At 43.5% G+C, this 15,727-nt stretch overlaps 1 protein-coding gene across 1 annotated transcript in view; it reads right to left on the bottom strand.

The window, feature by feature from the left end:
• The window catches only part of LOC149748980 (proprotein convertase subtilisin/kexin type 5-like), a 128,695-nt gene that overhangs the window by 28,604 nt on the left and 84,364 nt on the right, over positions 1 to 15,727 (bottom strand). Inside the window, exons 7-8 of the mRNA XM_089912635.1 lie at positions 13,857 to 13,992; positions 7,173 to 7,256 (exon numbers count right to left, since the gene is read on the bottom strand). Of these exons, the coding sequence (XP_089768761.1) occupies positions 7,173 to 7,256; positions 13,857 to 13,992 (220 nt within the window). The remainder of the gene's footprint in view (positions 1 to 7,172; positions 7,257 to 13,856; positions 13,993 to 15,727) is intronic.

Here is a 15,727-nt window from a genome sequence, read left to right as displayed (position 1 = left end):
AAGAAAGTCTCCTTTTCTTTCCTGGCAAGGACTCAGCCAATGAAAAGCCACAAACTCTTTGTTTACTAAGCCCTCCCAACTTCTTTTCCTCTCTATAAAATTGTTCTCCTTCCTTTGCTGTGCAGGAACTTGCATGTGGCTCACCATGTTTACAGACCTTGAATTGCAGTTCTCTGCTGATCCCAAATAAACCCATCATTGCTGGAGAAATACCTGACAGTCTGTTCATCAGGTCAACACAGGCAAGCACATTTCATTTCAAGCCTCTGATTCTCTTCTGGTAACATGCCATTGGCTAAAGCAAACCAAATTACCCAGACCAAAGTCAAGGGTCAGGGAAGTCCATTCTGCTACTCATGGGGAGTGCCGCAACATTACAGGCAGAGGGCATAGATACAAGGAAGGGTGAAGAATTGCAGCAAGTAACTCAATTTACTACAGTCCTCTTTGCATCCTAGAGCCAATAAAAGAACCTTCTTATATAGCATCTTTAGTTGATGTTTTCATTAATTAATCAGCTAACTCATTCACATCCATTTAATCATTCTTTCAGTCACTAATTTCTTATATTAATTAAGTAAACAAAAATGTACTGAATGTGTCAGGAAGAAATAGGACAGGGGTGAACAAGAGTCACATTTCTAATGTAGTTTTGAGTAGAAAAATTGGAGAAGAAAGAAGCGTAGGTAGAAGAGGGGTAACTAAATAGTGTCCAGATGAAAAGTAAGGCCAGGATTCCTTACTCATTAGTATCCTTAGTTTTTCTTTGGACCATGATGGAGAACACCTGAAGAACAAAGACAGTACTACTACTTTGTCCAACAAGTCAATCTCTTAAAATTGCATTTAACAAGACAGTGGATAGAAATGTATTATATGCTCATCAAGAGTTTGATTGAATTTGAGAAATTTGAAATCAAGGAAATTTAGTGCATTCTTAAACATATCCCATCTACCTGAATGAGAATTTGGTAGATTCATTATTTCTTTGTGTGTAGCAAGGGATTTGGCCTCCTCCAAAGAGAGGTCTAGCCTTTCTCCCTAGCTAACTTCTAAATTCTTGGAATTCACCAAGTGGTAGGAATGTTATATGCTCCTCTGACCACCTTAGAATTTATGCTAACAAAATAACGCAGGGTGGGACCAGTCATAGTCTGTAGTTTTAGGGTGGGGATTGGCCACGCAGGAAAGACCAACCTGTGTTTAGTGGCTGGGGGCTTTGGGCTATGTGATATCACCTGGCTTCTGGGGAAATTTCAGTGCTAGGCCTGGTCAAGGTCTCTGCAGAATAGTTGCTGGGCACTTAAGGTGAGCAATTCTAGTACAGAATTTGAAGAAATGCAGCATGAAGAAAGCTTTCTCAGATTCTTCTCATAAGGGAGTCAGTGGATGTCGGAGGAGATGCTGCAATGAAAGGAATAGATTCAAGCAAAAAAAGAAAACAAAGCTGTTGAAGATGACTACTAATTCAAAAATACAGGAATCTCAGAAACTTGTCAGATGGGAGGCAGCTAGAAGGCAACATGAGAAGGTGTTTTTCAGAGAGCCACTTTGCTGAAAGCAGCCTTCTCCGCATAGATCTGGCCAGTAATTAGTCTTCCTGTCTACTCCCTGCACTTACAAGACTTTTTAGTTAATACTTTATTTCACTGTTATTTTTATTTAAGAAGACAATTTTTTTTTTGAGAAGAAATGGCCACATGTAGTAAACTGTTAAATTCGAAGTACTTTACGTTGAAGTCTTTCGGTCCAGATAAATATATGTAATTCAAAAGCTGTGTGGTTCTGGAACTTTATGTATATTTTACAAACACCTAAGACAGTGACAGCCAACGCTTAAAGGAAGACCATTTTTTCTTCCACCAGAGCTTCAAATCTGTTCATATGTGGTGGATTTGAGCACACTTTAAGTTTTGCATTACCTTTTAAACAATTACTGTAATGATGTATGTTACCTCTCGAACTTTTAAATTTGATGAACATATACCATATTTGAAAAAGCAGTAAATCGGCCACTAATGCCGATTTATAAATAATTCTGAATACCTGGATATCATTTCTTTGCAGGTTGTGTTTCTGTTATAAATCTTATTGCTATTTTAGGATGGATCGCACCCCAAAGGGCAATTTTGCAGAAAGAGAAACAAAGCTGCCAAGCCAAGCTGGGTATTATATGTTCCTCAGACTTTATCTCCCCTGTTGTTTTGTAAACATAAAGACGAGGACTCCACAGTAATAAGACCACCCTATTTAAGACAGGAAAGCACATACCTGTGATTCCATAGTCTGCAGGATTTTCAGGGCGTGTTACTAGCTTCCCTACTGCTTAAAAAAAAAAAAAAAAAAAGAAAAGATCTTGGCCACCATGTATCTGCATAGGGTCCCATTGCTTCTTTTTATTCCTCCAAATCCGAGTGGCTCAACCCAGATTTGGAGAAAAAAAGTGTGGAATGGTCAACTAATTGGATGAAAGCAAAATGCATCTCTTTCTGCCTCACTTTAATGCATTTTCAATTCCTGGGACATTTGAAGAATCCAAGAGATAGTAGGAAAATGGTGGTAATGATTAGATAAGTAAGGTGATGGTAATGACAACCAGTTCAGTCCCACCGTGACAAAGGTTAATAAGGAAGCAATGATTGACTTTGGTAAGTAGATTTCTGAACCTTCACCTTTGTTGTAGAATATCTTTGCTAACTTTGCTGAGGCTGAAGCATGGTGGCTGGGGAAGGAGAGCTGGGTATTCCCTGGCTCAGTCTCCCCTCATACTCCTTTCTCCCTGCTGTGCTGGGTTCTCTTACCCTGACCCTTTCACCATTAAGCCTCTTCTCAAATACCCAACTGGGGAGGAACCTTGAAAATATTATGCTGAATAAAAGAAGTCAGTCACAAAATGTCACATTCTGTATTATTTATATAAAATGTTCAAGAATAGGTAAATCTATAGAGACAGAAAGTAAATTAGGGGTTGCTTAGGGCTGTGGGAAATTGAGAGTAACTGCTAAAAGGGTATAGGGTTTTCTCTGGAGGGTGATGGAAGTATTTTAAAATCAATTGTGGTGACGGTTTCGCAACTCTCTGACTGTACTAAAAACCGTTGCATTGTACACTTTATGTGGGTGAGTGGTGTGGTATGTGAATTCTATGTCAATAAAGCTGTTATAAAGAAAGAAAAAAGAAACCCCAGTTGGATGAAAATGTGGTATGGTGCAATGGTTAAGCACATGAACTTCAGTGCTACAGAGATTTGGGTTGGAATCCTGACCATGCCATGTGTTAGTGTGATATTGGGCATGCTACCCCTTTCCTCACCCGTAAAATGGGGGGAAATAATGATACAGTGTCCCTCAGTAACTGCAGGAGATTGGTTCCAGGACCAGACATGAATACCAAAATCCATGGATGCTCAATTCCCATAGTTGGCCCTTTATATCCATGGTTCTGCATCTGTGGATTCAATCAACCATGGATTGTATAGTACCGTATTTACTGAAAAAAAACATCTGCGTGTAAGTGGAAACTCACAGTTCAAACCTGTGTTGTTCAGGGGTCGACTGTATCTGGATAAGAAGATTCTTGTTAGGATGAATAGAAGGGTGCATTTGAAACCCTTAGTGCAGTGCCTAGATATTGCAAGCTCTCAGTAAGTAGTTGTTTTTAAATGGTTTCTTCTTCCTTGGAAACTTTTAGCCCTTTGTGTATTAAGGACCTGAGAAGTATGACATTGATGGATGTAACCTTCCCGACTGGATTGTAAGCCTGTTGTAAGCTCAGACTTCCTTCACTTGATCTTAGCTTCCAATATCAATTCTTACACCCAGTAGGTACTAAACATGTATCTGTAGAATTGAATTGGATACATTTGGCTTCTACACTAGAATGGATACTTTTTTTAAAAAAATTATTTATTTATTTATTTATGGCTGTGTTGGGTCTTCATTTCTGTGCCAGGGCTTTCTCTAGTTGTGGCAAGCGGGGGCCACTCTTCATCGCGGTGTGCGGGCCTCTCACTATCGCGGCCTCTCTTGTCGCGGAGCACAGGCTTCAGACGCGCAGGCTCAGTAGTTGTGGCTCACGGGCCCAGTTGCTCCGTGGCAGGTGGGATCTTCCCAGACCAGGGCTCGAACCCGTGTCTCCTACGTTGGCAGGCAGATTCTCAACCACTGCGCCACCAGGGAAGCCCAGATTGGATGCTTTTTGAGTGTCAGTACCATGACTTATATTTGTACCCAACAGGATCAATCTCAGTAACAGATACCAACAGGTCACTAGAAAATAAGCGTTGTTTTTATCATGTTCTTTTAAACAGCGGGCAAATAAAATTTCTAGTTCCTTCAGATGTTGTAGGCTGCTTCCCCAAACTCATTTCTTGCCTCCCTCTCTCCACTCTTCCTGGCTGTCGGTGTTGTGATTTTTGTGGGTGTTCAGGGGCAAATCTTGTTCAACCTACATCAGTCCTTACGTTTCCATTCTCCTTGCCAGCGATCAGTTTAGGAAGATGTTAGTGATGCATTCCGGCTGATGAGACGTGAAGGGAAGTCTGAGGGAGTTTTCTTTCCTCTTAAAAGGAGATAAACAAGGAGAAAGGCACCCTTTCCTGTCTCAGGTTGTTGCAGTATGGGGTGGTGCAGTTGGGGATGGACAGACAACGTGGGCTCGGGGGAGGACAAGCTGAGGAAGGTACAAGGGCAAAATGGAAAGATTGTGGGTTTCTAATGAAGCGTTGGCCACTGAAATGACCCATACTAGATTTCCAAACTTTTTATTGTATGCATTCATACACCCCATATTTTCTGTCCCGCTCTTTGACATTTCTGCTGCTTGTCGCTGAAATTTTCCTGATGAACGTTTCCATTTGCTATTCCCACTTCCCATTTAGGTAAATCCTGGAGGCAGGACCATTGATAGGAAGAGTAAAGGAATTGTAAACCAGGGGACCAAGGAAGCCATGAGGAACCAATCAGTAACTAGGCAGGTATTACTCTTTATTTATTATCTGTGATTCATACCTCACTTTCGACATGAAGAAGAGGTCTGTGTGTTCCACAGCCTATCACAGCCTCACTTTTGTGATGGAAAAAAAAAAAACAAAACCTGACAACTGTTTGGTCATAAATACAAGGTGAAAAATAAACATGTTTTCATAAAGGTAAAAATCTATACATCTCATGGTCACAAGGGAGAAGAGTGCATCTGGCCTTACGGAAAGGGCTGCTGTGGTTGACAGTGATGTCAGACAGTCGAGAAGGGAGGCAGATGTAGGTGCTCTAACCAAGGAAGAGAAGAGGTCTTTGGTGAATGGGAAGGAATTGCCCCCAAAGTACTGCAGGAGAACGAACACAAGTAGCAAGTGAAAGGAAGAGGAAAACTTACTCAGGGCACCTGGTGTAGCACCTGCCTTGATGGAGGAAGAGGGGGTGGTCTGGCTGCGTTTGGCACTTTTTGCAAAGATTGGCTCCAGAGCAAGAGGCACAGTCCTCTGTACAGTTCTCACAGCTGCCGCTTCTCACTGAGGGCCACATGCCTTGGGGACAGGATGGGACGCAGGTCTGAGCCAACAGATGTGTGCCTAGAAACCCAGGGAAGAAGGCAGGTCAGACGGTCATTGTGTGTCTAATCGAACAGCACATGCATCCACGCAGAGAACTGACGTTCCTGACAGCTTTTGTTTTCTTTTTTTTTGGCGGTACTTGGGCCTCTCACTGTTGTGGCCTCCCCCATTGTGGAGCACAGGCTCCGGACGCGCAGGCTTAGCGCCCATGGCTCACGGGCCCAGCCGCTCCGCGGCATGTGGGATCCTCCCGGACCGGGGCACGAACCTGCGCCCCCTGCATCGGCAGGTGGACTCTCAACCACTGCGCCACCAGGGAAGTCCCTGACAGCTTTTTTAACTGCTCCAAAGACCTGAGTATCGGGAACACTTACATCAGGATTACCAAAATATCTATTAGTGATGCTAAGTCCTCCAAGATGAGTTAAAGCTCTAGAAAGGAAATTGACAACAGGCTTGTTTCTTTGACTTTCCTATTGATACTGCTACGGGTCACCATGGGGCTTCCCATTGCCCAGGTGGTCCATCTATTGAGACCTTTGTCTTAAGAACTTTGTCTATTAAGACCTTCCTGGTGTGAGGCAGTTATACATGCACATCTTTTTTTTTTTTTTTTAAACATCTTTATTGGGGTATAATTGCTTTACAATGGTGTGTTAGTTTCTGCTTTATAACAAAGTGAATCAGTTATACATATACATATGTTCCCATATGTCTTCCCTCTTGTACACGCACATCTTGATGGAGTCTATTCTGCTTCCCAAAGCCTATCCTGTTAGGACACTAACATAGTAGCAACCCTTCCACCCAACTCCACCTTTAATGGACAGTCCATCTATTTAGTTTTAATGGAAAAAAAAATAAGATAACATTATTTTTAAAGAAAGCAATTTAAAAATCACCCTGAACTCCAAAATTCCAAGAAAACTCCATCAATTTTTGTGTGTTGACTTCTATATACTGTAGGAGTAGGATCATGGCATACCTGTCATTTTAAGTTCTGTTGTTTTTGTGTCTCATCTCACTATTAACATTGCACATTTCAACATAATGATCACTTTAATAGTGATTCTTAAATTCTTAATTCCTAACGTACCATGTTAATAAACTGTCCCCCTAATTCAGGGAACTTATTTCTGATGTGTTTTTATAGATGACGAAGCAATTAATTTGTTGAGCTGTTATGTTGTGCTTTTTTTTTCCTCCCCTAAATTCAGTACCAAAAATGAAGAAAAATAGCAGGTAGACTCTCTATCCCCACCTAGATTCTCCACCTTAATTCTCTTGTTTCAGCTAATGCACTTTAAAATAACAATGGAACCTCTAGAAAGGTCAGACACCCAGAGACCCTAACAAACTCTGTGGCCAAATCAATCACTAACTTCATCATGCTTTTGGAAAAGAAACATTTCTTTTCTTTTATGTTCTGGTCCCTTGAAAGCCAGTTTTTATTATAGGTCAGTGTTTAGGTCCCTGTGTTTCTCCAGCGTAGCTACTGTGATAGCTACATGTGATGGGACTAGTTCAAGTCCTGCAAACCCCTTACACAGAGATGCTGATGTACATGAGTTACAGCAAATTGGCTTTGCCACTGCTTCCTTCTGTCGCACGCAACACTCACCTTTTGGACATGAAGTGCACAGGGTTGCAGATCCATGGCAGGTTTTGCAAGAAGAATGACAAGGCTGGTATCTTCCCAAGAGGTCTGTGTAGGGAAAGAAACAAGAAGTCTGTCTCTTTTGAACAGGCTCAGAGCCCTGCAGTGTTGGGAAAGATCTCATAGGTAATCTCACTTCCCTTTTCATCCCAAATAGCATCCCTTCAGGTTGACATTGGCTAAATCTTTGCACCACCCACTGCCTACCATGTGGACTTCATTTATTTTATTTTTTTCTTACTCTGTCATTGACAATTGATTATCAAGACTTTCTTTGCAGACTATCCTAGTAAGACAGGGTAACCTTAAATACTAAGGGGATATTTGAATTAACAAATTTTACTTCTTTCATATTTAAAAAATGTGTGGGGTAAGGGAATGTGTGGTTGTGTGTACGCATACAGGAGTTTTTGCGTCAAAAGTAATCACTTATTTCCCCAGGATTCTTAGATGACCACTTCTCTTCACTCCAAGATGATAACTGAGAATTCACTGTGCTTTTTTGATGTTGTTCTTTGGAACCAGATTTCACAGTTGGTCAATGTTTGGGTCTCTGTGTTCTTCAGAGTAGCCACTGTGGGATGCAGCCTAAATTGATCTCCTCTTAAATTTGTCCCCAATGTTAAACATCAGTATAGCAGAGGCACCCGAGAGCTTTCTGGCTGGTCAGGTGGTGGGCAGGCCATTCCAGGTTAACATGCCATTAAGCTGGGAAACATGCGAGCTGTTTCCCCTCTCTTCCGGCACGACCATTTGCTGGGCAGGCTTTTCCAGGAAGGCAGCAACTCCACTGGGCAGTTGTGCAGACATACATAACAGCCTCAATAACATCACCCAATCAATATTCATAGAGATCTTGACTAAATTTCAGTAATTGCCTAGGAATCAGCATGACTCACACGGGGGAAAATTAGAAAAAGAAGTTCTAGCTCGGAATGTGTCATATGAATGACCCTGAAGTTCAGTTAATTGTTATTGTTGGCATCTTACCATTCCCCTTCCCTCCCTCCCCTCCCTCCCTCCCTCCCTCCCTCCCTCCCTCCCTCCTCCCCTCCCTCCTCCCCTCCCTCCCCTCCCTCCTTCCTCCCTCCCTCCTCCCTCCATCCTTCCTTCCTCCCTCCCTCCCTCCATCCTTCCTCCCTCCCTCCCTCCCTCCCTACTTTCTTCCTTCCTTCCTTCCTCCCTCCCTCCCTCCATCCTTCCTTCCTTCCTCCCTCTCTCCCTCCCTCCCTCTCCTCCCTCCCTCCCTCCCTCCTTCCTTCCTTCCTTCCTTCCTCCCTCCCTCCCCCGTCCCTCCCTCCCTCCATCCTTCCTTCCTTCCTTCCTCCCTCCCTCCCTCCCCCATCCCTCCCTCCCTCCATCCTTCCTTCCTTCCTCCCTCCCTCCCCCCTCCCTCCCTACTTCCTTCCTTCCTCCCTCCCTCCCTCCCCCTCCCTCCCTCCATCCTTCCTTTCTTCCTTCCTCCCTCCCTCCCTCCCTGCCCTCCCTCCCTCCATCCTTCCTTCCTTCCTTCCTCCCTCCTCCCCTCCCTCCCTCCTTCCTCCCTTCCTTCCTCCCTTCCTTCCTTCCTTCCTTCCTCCCTCCCTCCCTCCCTCCATCCTTCCTTCCTTCCTCCCTCTCTCCCTCCCTCCCTCTCCTCCCTCCCTCCCTCCCTCCTTCCTTCCTTCCTTCCTTCCTCCCTCCCTCCCCCGTCCCTCCCTCCCTCCATCCTTCCTTCCTTCCTTCCTCCCTCCCTCCCTCCCCCATCCCTCCCTCCCTCCATCCTTCCTTCCTTCCTCCCTCCCTCCCCCCTCCCTCCCTACTTCCTTCCTTCCTCCCTCCCTCCCTCCCCCTCCCTCCCTCCATCCTTCCTTTCTTCCTTCCTCCCTCCCTCCCTCCCTGCCCTCCCTCCCTCCATCCTTCCTTCCTTCCTTCCTCCCTCCTCCCCTCCCTCCCTCCTTCCTCCCTTCCTTCCTTCCTTCCTTCCTTCCTCCCTCCCTCCCTCCTTCCTTCCTCCCTCCCTTCCCTCCCTCCCTCCCTCCCCTCCTTCATTCCTTCCTCCCTCCCTCCCTCCTTCCTCCCCTCCTCCCTTCCTTCCTCCCTCCCTCCCTCCCTCCCTCCTTCCTTCCTCCCTCCCTCCCTCCCTCCCTCCCTCCCTCCCTCCCCTCCTTCCTTCCTTCCTCCCTCCCCTCCCCTCCCTCCCCTCCCCTCCCTCCCTCCCTTCTTTCCTTCCTATTCTCTTGCCTTTCATTTCCTTCCTTCTCCTCCCAAGAGTCAGTCTCTAGTCACACCTGCCTTCATATCCCAGCTGTGCTGCTTCCGGTAGGGTAACCATGGATACAGTAATTAAGCTCTCAGAGTCCTAATTTCCACGTCTCTAAAATGAGAGCAAATGATTCTTCCCTTACAGGACTCCTGTGAAGCCAGAGTGAGTTAACATGTCAAGCATGCATGGAGTGGCTCAGTAAATGGTGGATCCTCTTTCTTCCTTTCTCCTCTCTCCCGATTTCCTCATTTGTTACCATTCCACCCCAATTCTCAGGCTTCTGTTTTATTTCCCATTCTCTTTCGTTCGATACTTGGAGTGGCACCAGGAGGCATTGCTTGGTTTCTCTGATGGCCCTCATGGTTAATAAACTGCGGAGCCTTGCTACAGAGAAAACTAGGTAGGTAGGTAGGAAGGTAGATAGCTGTGGATACATGGATATAAATGACTGTCGGTCCTACCATGCTGCGTGGCAGCTGCTTCCTAGTTTGGAGAGGAAGTTTTGTACTGGTTTTCCAGTAGACCACTGACTGATGTACTCTCCCTGGGGGATTTGTTAAGGGTTCAGTGAGCCAGTGCAGAGCAATGCTAGTCCCAAGATTTTCATGAAAGTGTGATGATGAATGTGTTCACTGACCTTATTGGGGTAATCAAATCATCATGTTACACACGGTAAACCTACACAGTATTGTATGTCAATTATATCTCATTTAAGCTGGGGGAAAAAAGATGCTTACTCTCTGAGAGCAGTTATTCAAAGAATAATAACAAAATAATATTCATTAGCTCTTGAGCGCCTGGAAAATCGTTATTATATATCAAGGCCATGGGTTGATTTTGTTTTGACTTTTATCATTTTTACGCTAAAATGTTATATTTAAAAAGATAAACGTTTTCATTAATTTTATCATATTTAAAAATATATAATGTATATATTTACACATATACATGCATTTGTAATTACACATACGTATCTCACATTCTGGCAGTTGGATATTTTACTCCAATATACTTGGTATAAAATTCTGTAATGTCCTCATTCCTCCACTAGAGGGTACTCTGCACACACAGTTAGCAATCAGGCTTCAGCAAATGGATAAAGTCATCTCCAGCCAGAGCTCTTCTATCATGAAAGATTAGAGACTTAATGTCAAGTAAAATTTGACCTTGATCATGGTTTCTCTTTTTGCTACTCCAGAAATTCTAGACTGAACAAGACCTCCCCCACCTCAAAAAAAAGATCACCTTGACCAAGAAAATGTAGTGTCCATCCTTCAAAAATGACTATAACTCAATCCTATAAAACAGGGGTTCTTATTTAAAATTTTTAAAATCAAATAAGCAATACATGGTTCAAAATGCAGAAAAGGCACATACCGTGAAGTTTCTCCCCTCTCTCCCCATCCCCCTCCAACCTTTTTATACAAACTTTATCTGTTCACAATGTTTATCATGTTGCCTTTTTTTTTTTTTTTTTTGTAACTCAGTATTCTGGAGACAATTCTTTATCAGTACATAAAGAACCTCCTCATTCTTTTTGATAGCTCCATAGTATTCCATTGTGTGGATGTGTCATGCTTCATTTTTCTACTCTTATTGGTAGCCATTGTTTTTTCCAATCTTTGCTATTTCAAACAAGGCTGCAGTGACTGGGAAGGCAAATGGTGCTTTTCTTAAAGATTTGCAAGGACAGAAGCTTTTCTTGATAGCCTCTCCCAAGCATAAGCACTTAGCACCTCAGGAATGTCCTTGTATGTTCTAGAAGTCTCCACTGATGAAATTCCTCCCAGTCTTTCCCTTTGGGTGCCCACTTATATTTTGTGTTGTGTTTTCCTCCTCTCTCTGTTTCTCTCACGACTTCTGCATGCCTGCTTGTTCCTCACTGCCCGGCTTCTCGGGCTGGTTTCTACATCACAGAGACTCTCCTCATATTTGATTGTCTTCTCCTCCCTATTTCCCTGTTACCTCTTTTGATTTGAAACTTCCACCTTCGTCGCTCCTGCAGCGGGCTCTTCACCAAAGATGGGCTTGCAGTGGGCACAGGTTCTTTTTTTATTAAAAAAAATAAAGTGTTTTATTTTTTTAATGCAAACAAGATAAAGAAGAACATAAAGTTTGCCCATGATCTTACCACCCAGGAATGTCTACTGTGTATACTTCGGCATATAGATTTCCCATCTTTATAGTGAATGTGTGAGTATCATTACATACGTGCATATATATGTAATCATTTACATCTTCTGCATATATAATACCAACCCTACATTTTTCATTTAATATTATACATCTTATAGGCATTTTCTCTTGCCATGAAGATTCTTTGTAAACATTTTTAATGGTTTGTGTATTTGCATGAACCATAATTTCCTTAATTTTTTTCTCGTTACATTTTTAGATTGCTCTCTCCTTTTTTTTGTTATCATAAATAAAACTGCTGTTATCATCTTTGTACACATTCTTGGTTAAGTCAGGACTCAACTTGGCTATTAGGCATCCCAACTGACCATCATTTGCCCTTCTTTCTGGGACTATTTTTCCCAGACCTGTATTACTCCTTAGGCCCCCAAATCGCTTTCTTTCATGAGCTCAAGGAGGCAGTTTTGAAAGTGAGCTAGTGTTTCATGGGTTAAAACTGGATTAGGTTAAAGGGTTAGAGAATAGATTAACTTTTATTGCATCATATGTGCTGGAGGCTTTATATGTATTCTTTCATTCAGTTCTCCAAAGGACCTTGTATGAGGCAGTTTCATGTTCTCATTTTATAGGTGAGGAAACTGAGGCTCGGAGAGGATGAATATCTTGCTCCAGGTTATGGAGATAGTAAAGAACAAAGCCAGGATTTGAATTCAGGTATGCCGAATTCTAAAGCCTACGTTCACTAGAGAGATGTTTTAGTAATTCACTTTAATTTAAAATAGTTTGGTAGAGGTCAAAGCAGTGATGTACTGGTAACATGGCTCTTTGGAACACGAAACAACAACAAAAACTTGAGTCATCCTGTTTACCAATTGCTGTGGTGTAAATATTCCCACCATAGCTGATTTTAAGTTGCAATGGTTTAATGGTCCACTCATAAAATTCCTGGATGTTTAATACTCAGTGTAAGGAGATACATGTGGCTCCTTCATACCACTAGGCCAAAAGTTTACTTAGCTACCCAGAAACATGTATTTTCTGCACTCTGAGTTGTGATTGGTTAATTAAGTAAAAATCATGTTCTCATTTGTAAGTTAAGTGAGGCAACTGTACACATCTACATAGTCCTTCTAAAAAAACCAGATTCTCATGGTTTCTTTAAAATTCTCTAAAGTTCAGTTACTATGAAGAAACATATCTCCCCACTATTGAGAATTTTGTTTTACACATGAGTGGCTTCCAGTGTTTGTAACTGACTCTGGGATTTCAGTCTTTCTCAGAGCATAGGAATTAAGATCGAAAGACAGGCTAGTGATAAATTGTTAGGATGTGGTCAAAGATAAAAAGTTAATTTACCATGTCTGTGCTTTGTAGATTAGACTACCCATCAGAATATGTAATTAGAGCCTGCTACAAACATGGTTTTAATGAGGGAAATAGGTGGGTAGGGGAAATGTGCAGGAATTATTCCGAAGACTTTCCAGCACTACCAGGGAGAAAACCACTTAAGAAAACCCAAATGATTTAACAGTAATAGGGTACACTGTTTCCATTCCCAGCAATGGTTTCAGGAAACCAGCTGAAGCCACCATCTTCTTTCAAAGCCCGTGGCCTTCCACCCCTGAACATTTTCACCAACGGGGGCTCTGCGTGATGCCTGAGTCACTGCTGATGCCATTGGCAGCAGCCTGTTTAACACTGGTTCTATTATTGCCACGCAGGGACATTGGCCTAAGTAATCTTCACAATATATTAGTTAGTGACCGGGACAGGGAATCTGGGGATGATCTATACTTTTTTGTTTTTTTGTTTTTTTTTTTTGCGGTACGCGGGCCTCGCACTGTTGTGGCCTCTCCCTCCGGACGCGCAGGCTCAGCGGCCATGGCTCACGGGCGCAGCCGCTCCGCGGCATGTGGGATCTTCCCGGACCGGGGCACGAACCCGTGTCCCCTGCATCGGCAGGTGGACTCCCAACCACTGCGCCACCAGGGAAGCCCGCTCTATACTTTTGTGCTGTGACTTTTAGGTGGCAGGAAGAATCTCTGGAGATTACTTGGTCTTGGCTGGAGGATTTGTCAGCTGTGGTATGAGGTGTAGGAAAATCTCCATCCTTGGACCAGGATAGGAGGCATTCCCAGGCTCAGCTGGTAATTGACAAAGGGTGATGACCTGTCAACCTCCCCACTCTCATCATGAGTAGCCACCTTATTAGAAGAGGAGCTCAGTGGACTCTAGTTGGATTTTTATTTCAAGGGCATTTCCCCAACACATGCTGACATAGACAGTGGGCGTGGTCACAGTCTTCAGATGCAAGCATGAGCTTATTGTTTCCACTGGCAGTCGTGTGGGTGAAGAAATGGGCTAAAGTTTGTCCCATCTTCTCTGTCCTACCTGGATCTGAATCTGTGTTTAAAACAACAAAAACAACGCAACACTTCGCTGGTACCACCTAGGTAGCTCCATTCTCTCATAAACACTCTGATTTGTCTGGGCTCCCTCTGAGTTGACCCAGGATGACTGCAATCTGCTTTCCATCATCTTAGAGGTGCGGTTGATTAGAGCTTGTTCTCTGGAACCCTCTGCTCTCCTATTACAACCTCAACCCTGTTTTTTAAGGAAACGAAGTCAGGAGAAAAATGTAGGCATTGGCTCAAATACTCTCAGGGCCTTGTGGAGTACATTTCTCATTTACTGTCCATTTCAGTGGTACCTAAACTATGCTGGGGAAGCTGAGCTCTGGTCTTACCTGGCTCAGCTAAGTTTTTCTCATTGTTCATAGTCTGCATGTCTTATTTCCCAGATCACAGATGTGGGAAAGTGCAGCCATGTCATTGAGTTTGTTGCTTTTGTCCAGCCATGGGAAATATTCTCATCAGCTTCCTGAATCCCTTAGTACTAAATCCCCAAGTGGACTAATTCCTTCCTCTCTTCGGAAACATTACGTTTTGGTAGTAGAACACGCAGAGGGGTAGGTGTGATGCTTCGACAAAGCGGGGCGGGCAATCAAGACCTGATTTCTGCTTGCGAAGTGCGTAGTCCGGTTGAAAGGTTCGTGTAATCATTTGGGGAATCAATCTGCTCTGACTCTTGGCTCCCTGAACCTTTTCATCATCTGGACGCCAGATAAAATACAGATGTTCTGAGCTAGAAACACACCACCAGACTGTTTTTCTCTTGGCTTGCACCGCCTCTTAAATGCCTGAATGCCAGACAAACTCGTTTTCAGCATTTTGGTTCAGCTTTAATTCACGGAAGATATCCCAGTCTGGAGTGAATGATTTTCTTCCTAGCTGTGTCTCTGAAATCAGCCAGTGTTCTCCGTGGCCTTTGGCTGCTGGGTTTGTGATGGTCTCCGAGCTGCTCTTCCTTTAAGTCACATATGCGACACTGTCGAAGTAGACAGCAGCTGTGGACATCCTTCCTCTGAAACCCAGCAAGAGTCTTTTCTCTTGCCCCAGATCTATCCTTCCCTCCAGCTCTTAGAAAAATCATCCCAAGCAGACCTGCTTTCAGCTGCTGTTGCTTCTGCACTGGAATGACCTTTTTAAACAAATCCTCGCCTCGAAATCAAAACGGAGAGCATCTCTTGTTTTCATGAACGTCTCTGCATAGAATGTGAGTCAGAGTTTTCCAGCAGGAGGAGGATTTTGTTTTTTAACCACCTCAGACATGGAGAGGTCACTGCAAGGTTGTCATACCTTGCCAGGAAGCCTGTGACCAAGGCTTCAGGGTCTGGAGGCCAATTCTGAAGACTCAGGTGGGAATGAATACATACAGGCCTTTACTGTTAGATTCCAAGCTCCCACACTTTTCCTCCCTCCCGCTCCTTCTCAAGCCCCCCACTTTCCCCATCTGCAACTAGAGGGGCAACTTTTAAAAGGTAAGCTTGAATGATGGCAAGTTCTAATAATCCAGCCAGAAAGATCAGTCTTTTCAGCTGAAGTTCCCATAATTTAGAGTGATTTTTCCTTGTCTAACTGGACAAGCTATCCCACTGGTAGTTTTCTTTTATCTCTTTTCTAATAAAGAGGTAAGTGAATGTGATAGAAGCTATTCTGAAATCTTTGAGAAAATGGTAGTCATTTCTCTCTCTCACGCTCTTTACGTGCTCTGCGGTCTACTCCACCCAGGTGGAAAC

Source organism: Delphinapterus leucas, chromosome 6, assembly GCF_059928025.1.
Source record: "Delphinapterus leucas isolate spDelLeu-1000000601 "Yukka" chromosome 6, BTC_Dleu_Yukka2, whole genome shotgun sequence".
Lineage (NCBI taxonomy): Eukaryota > Metazoa > Chordata > Mammalia > Artiodactyla > Monodontidae > Delphinapterus > Delphinapterus leucas.
Note: the sequence above shows the minus strand (reverse complement) of the source record. Positions and strands in the feature narration are given on the sequence as shown.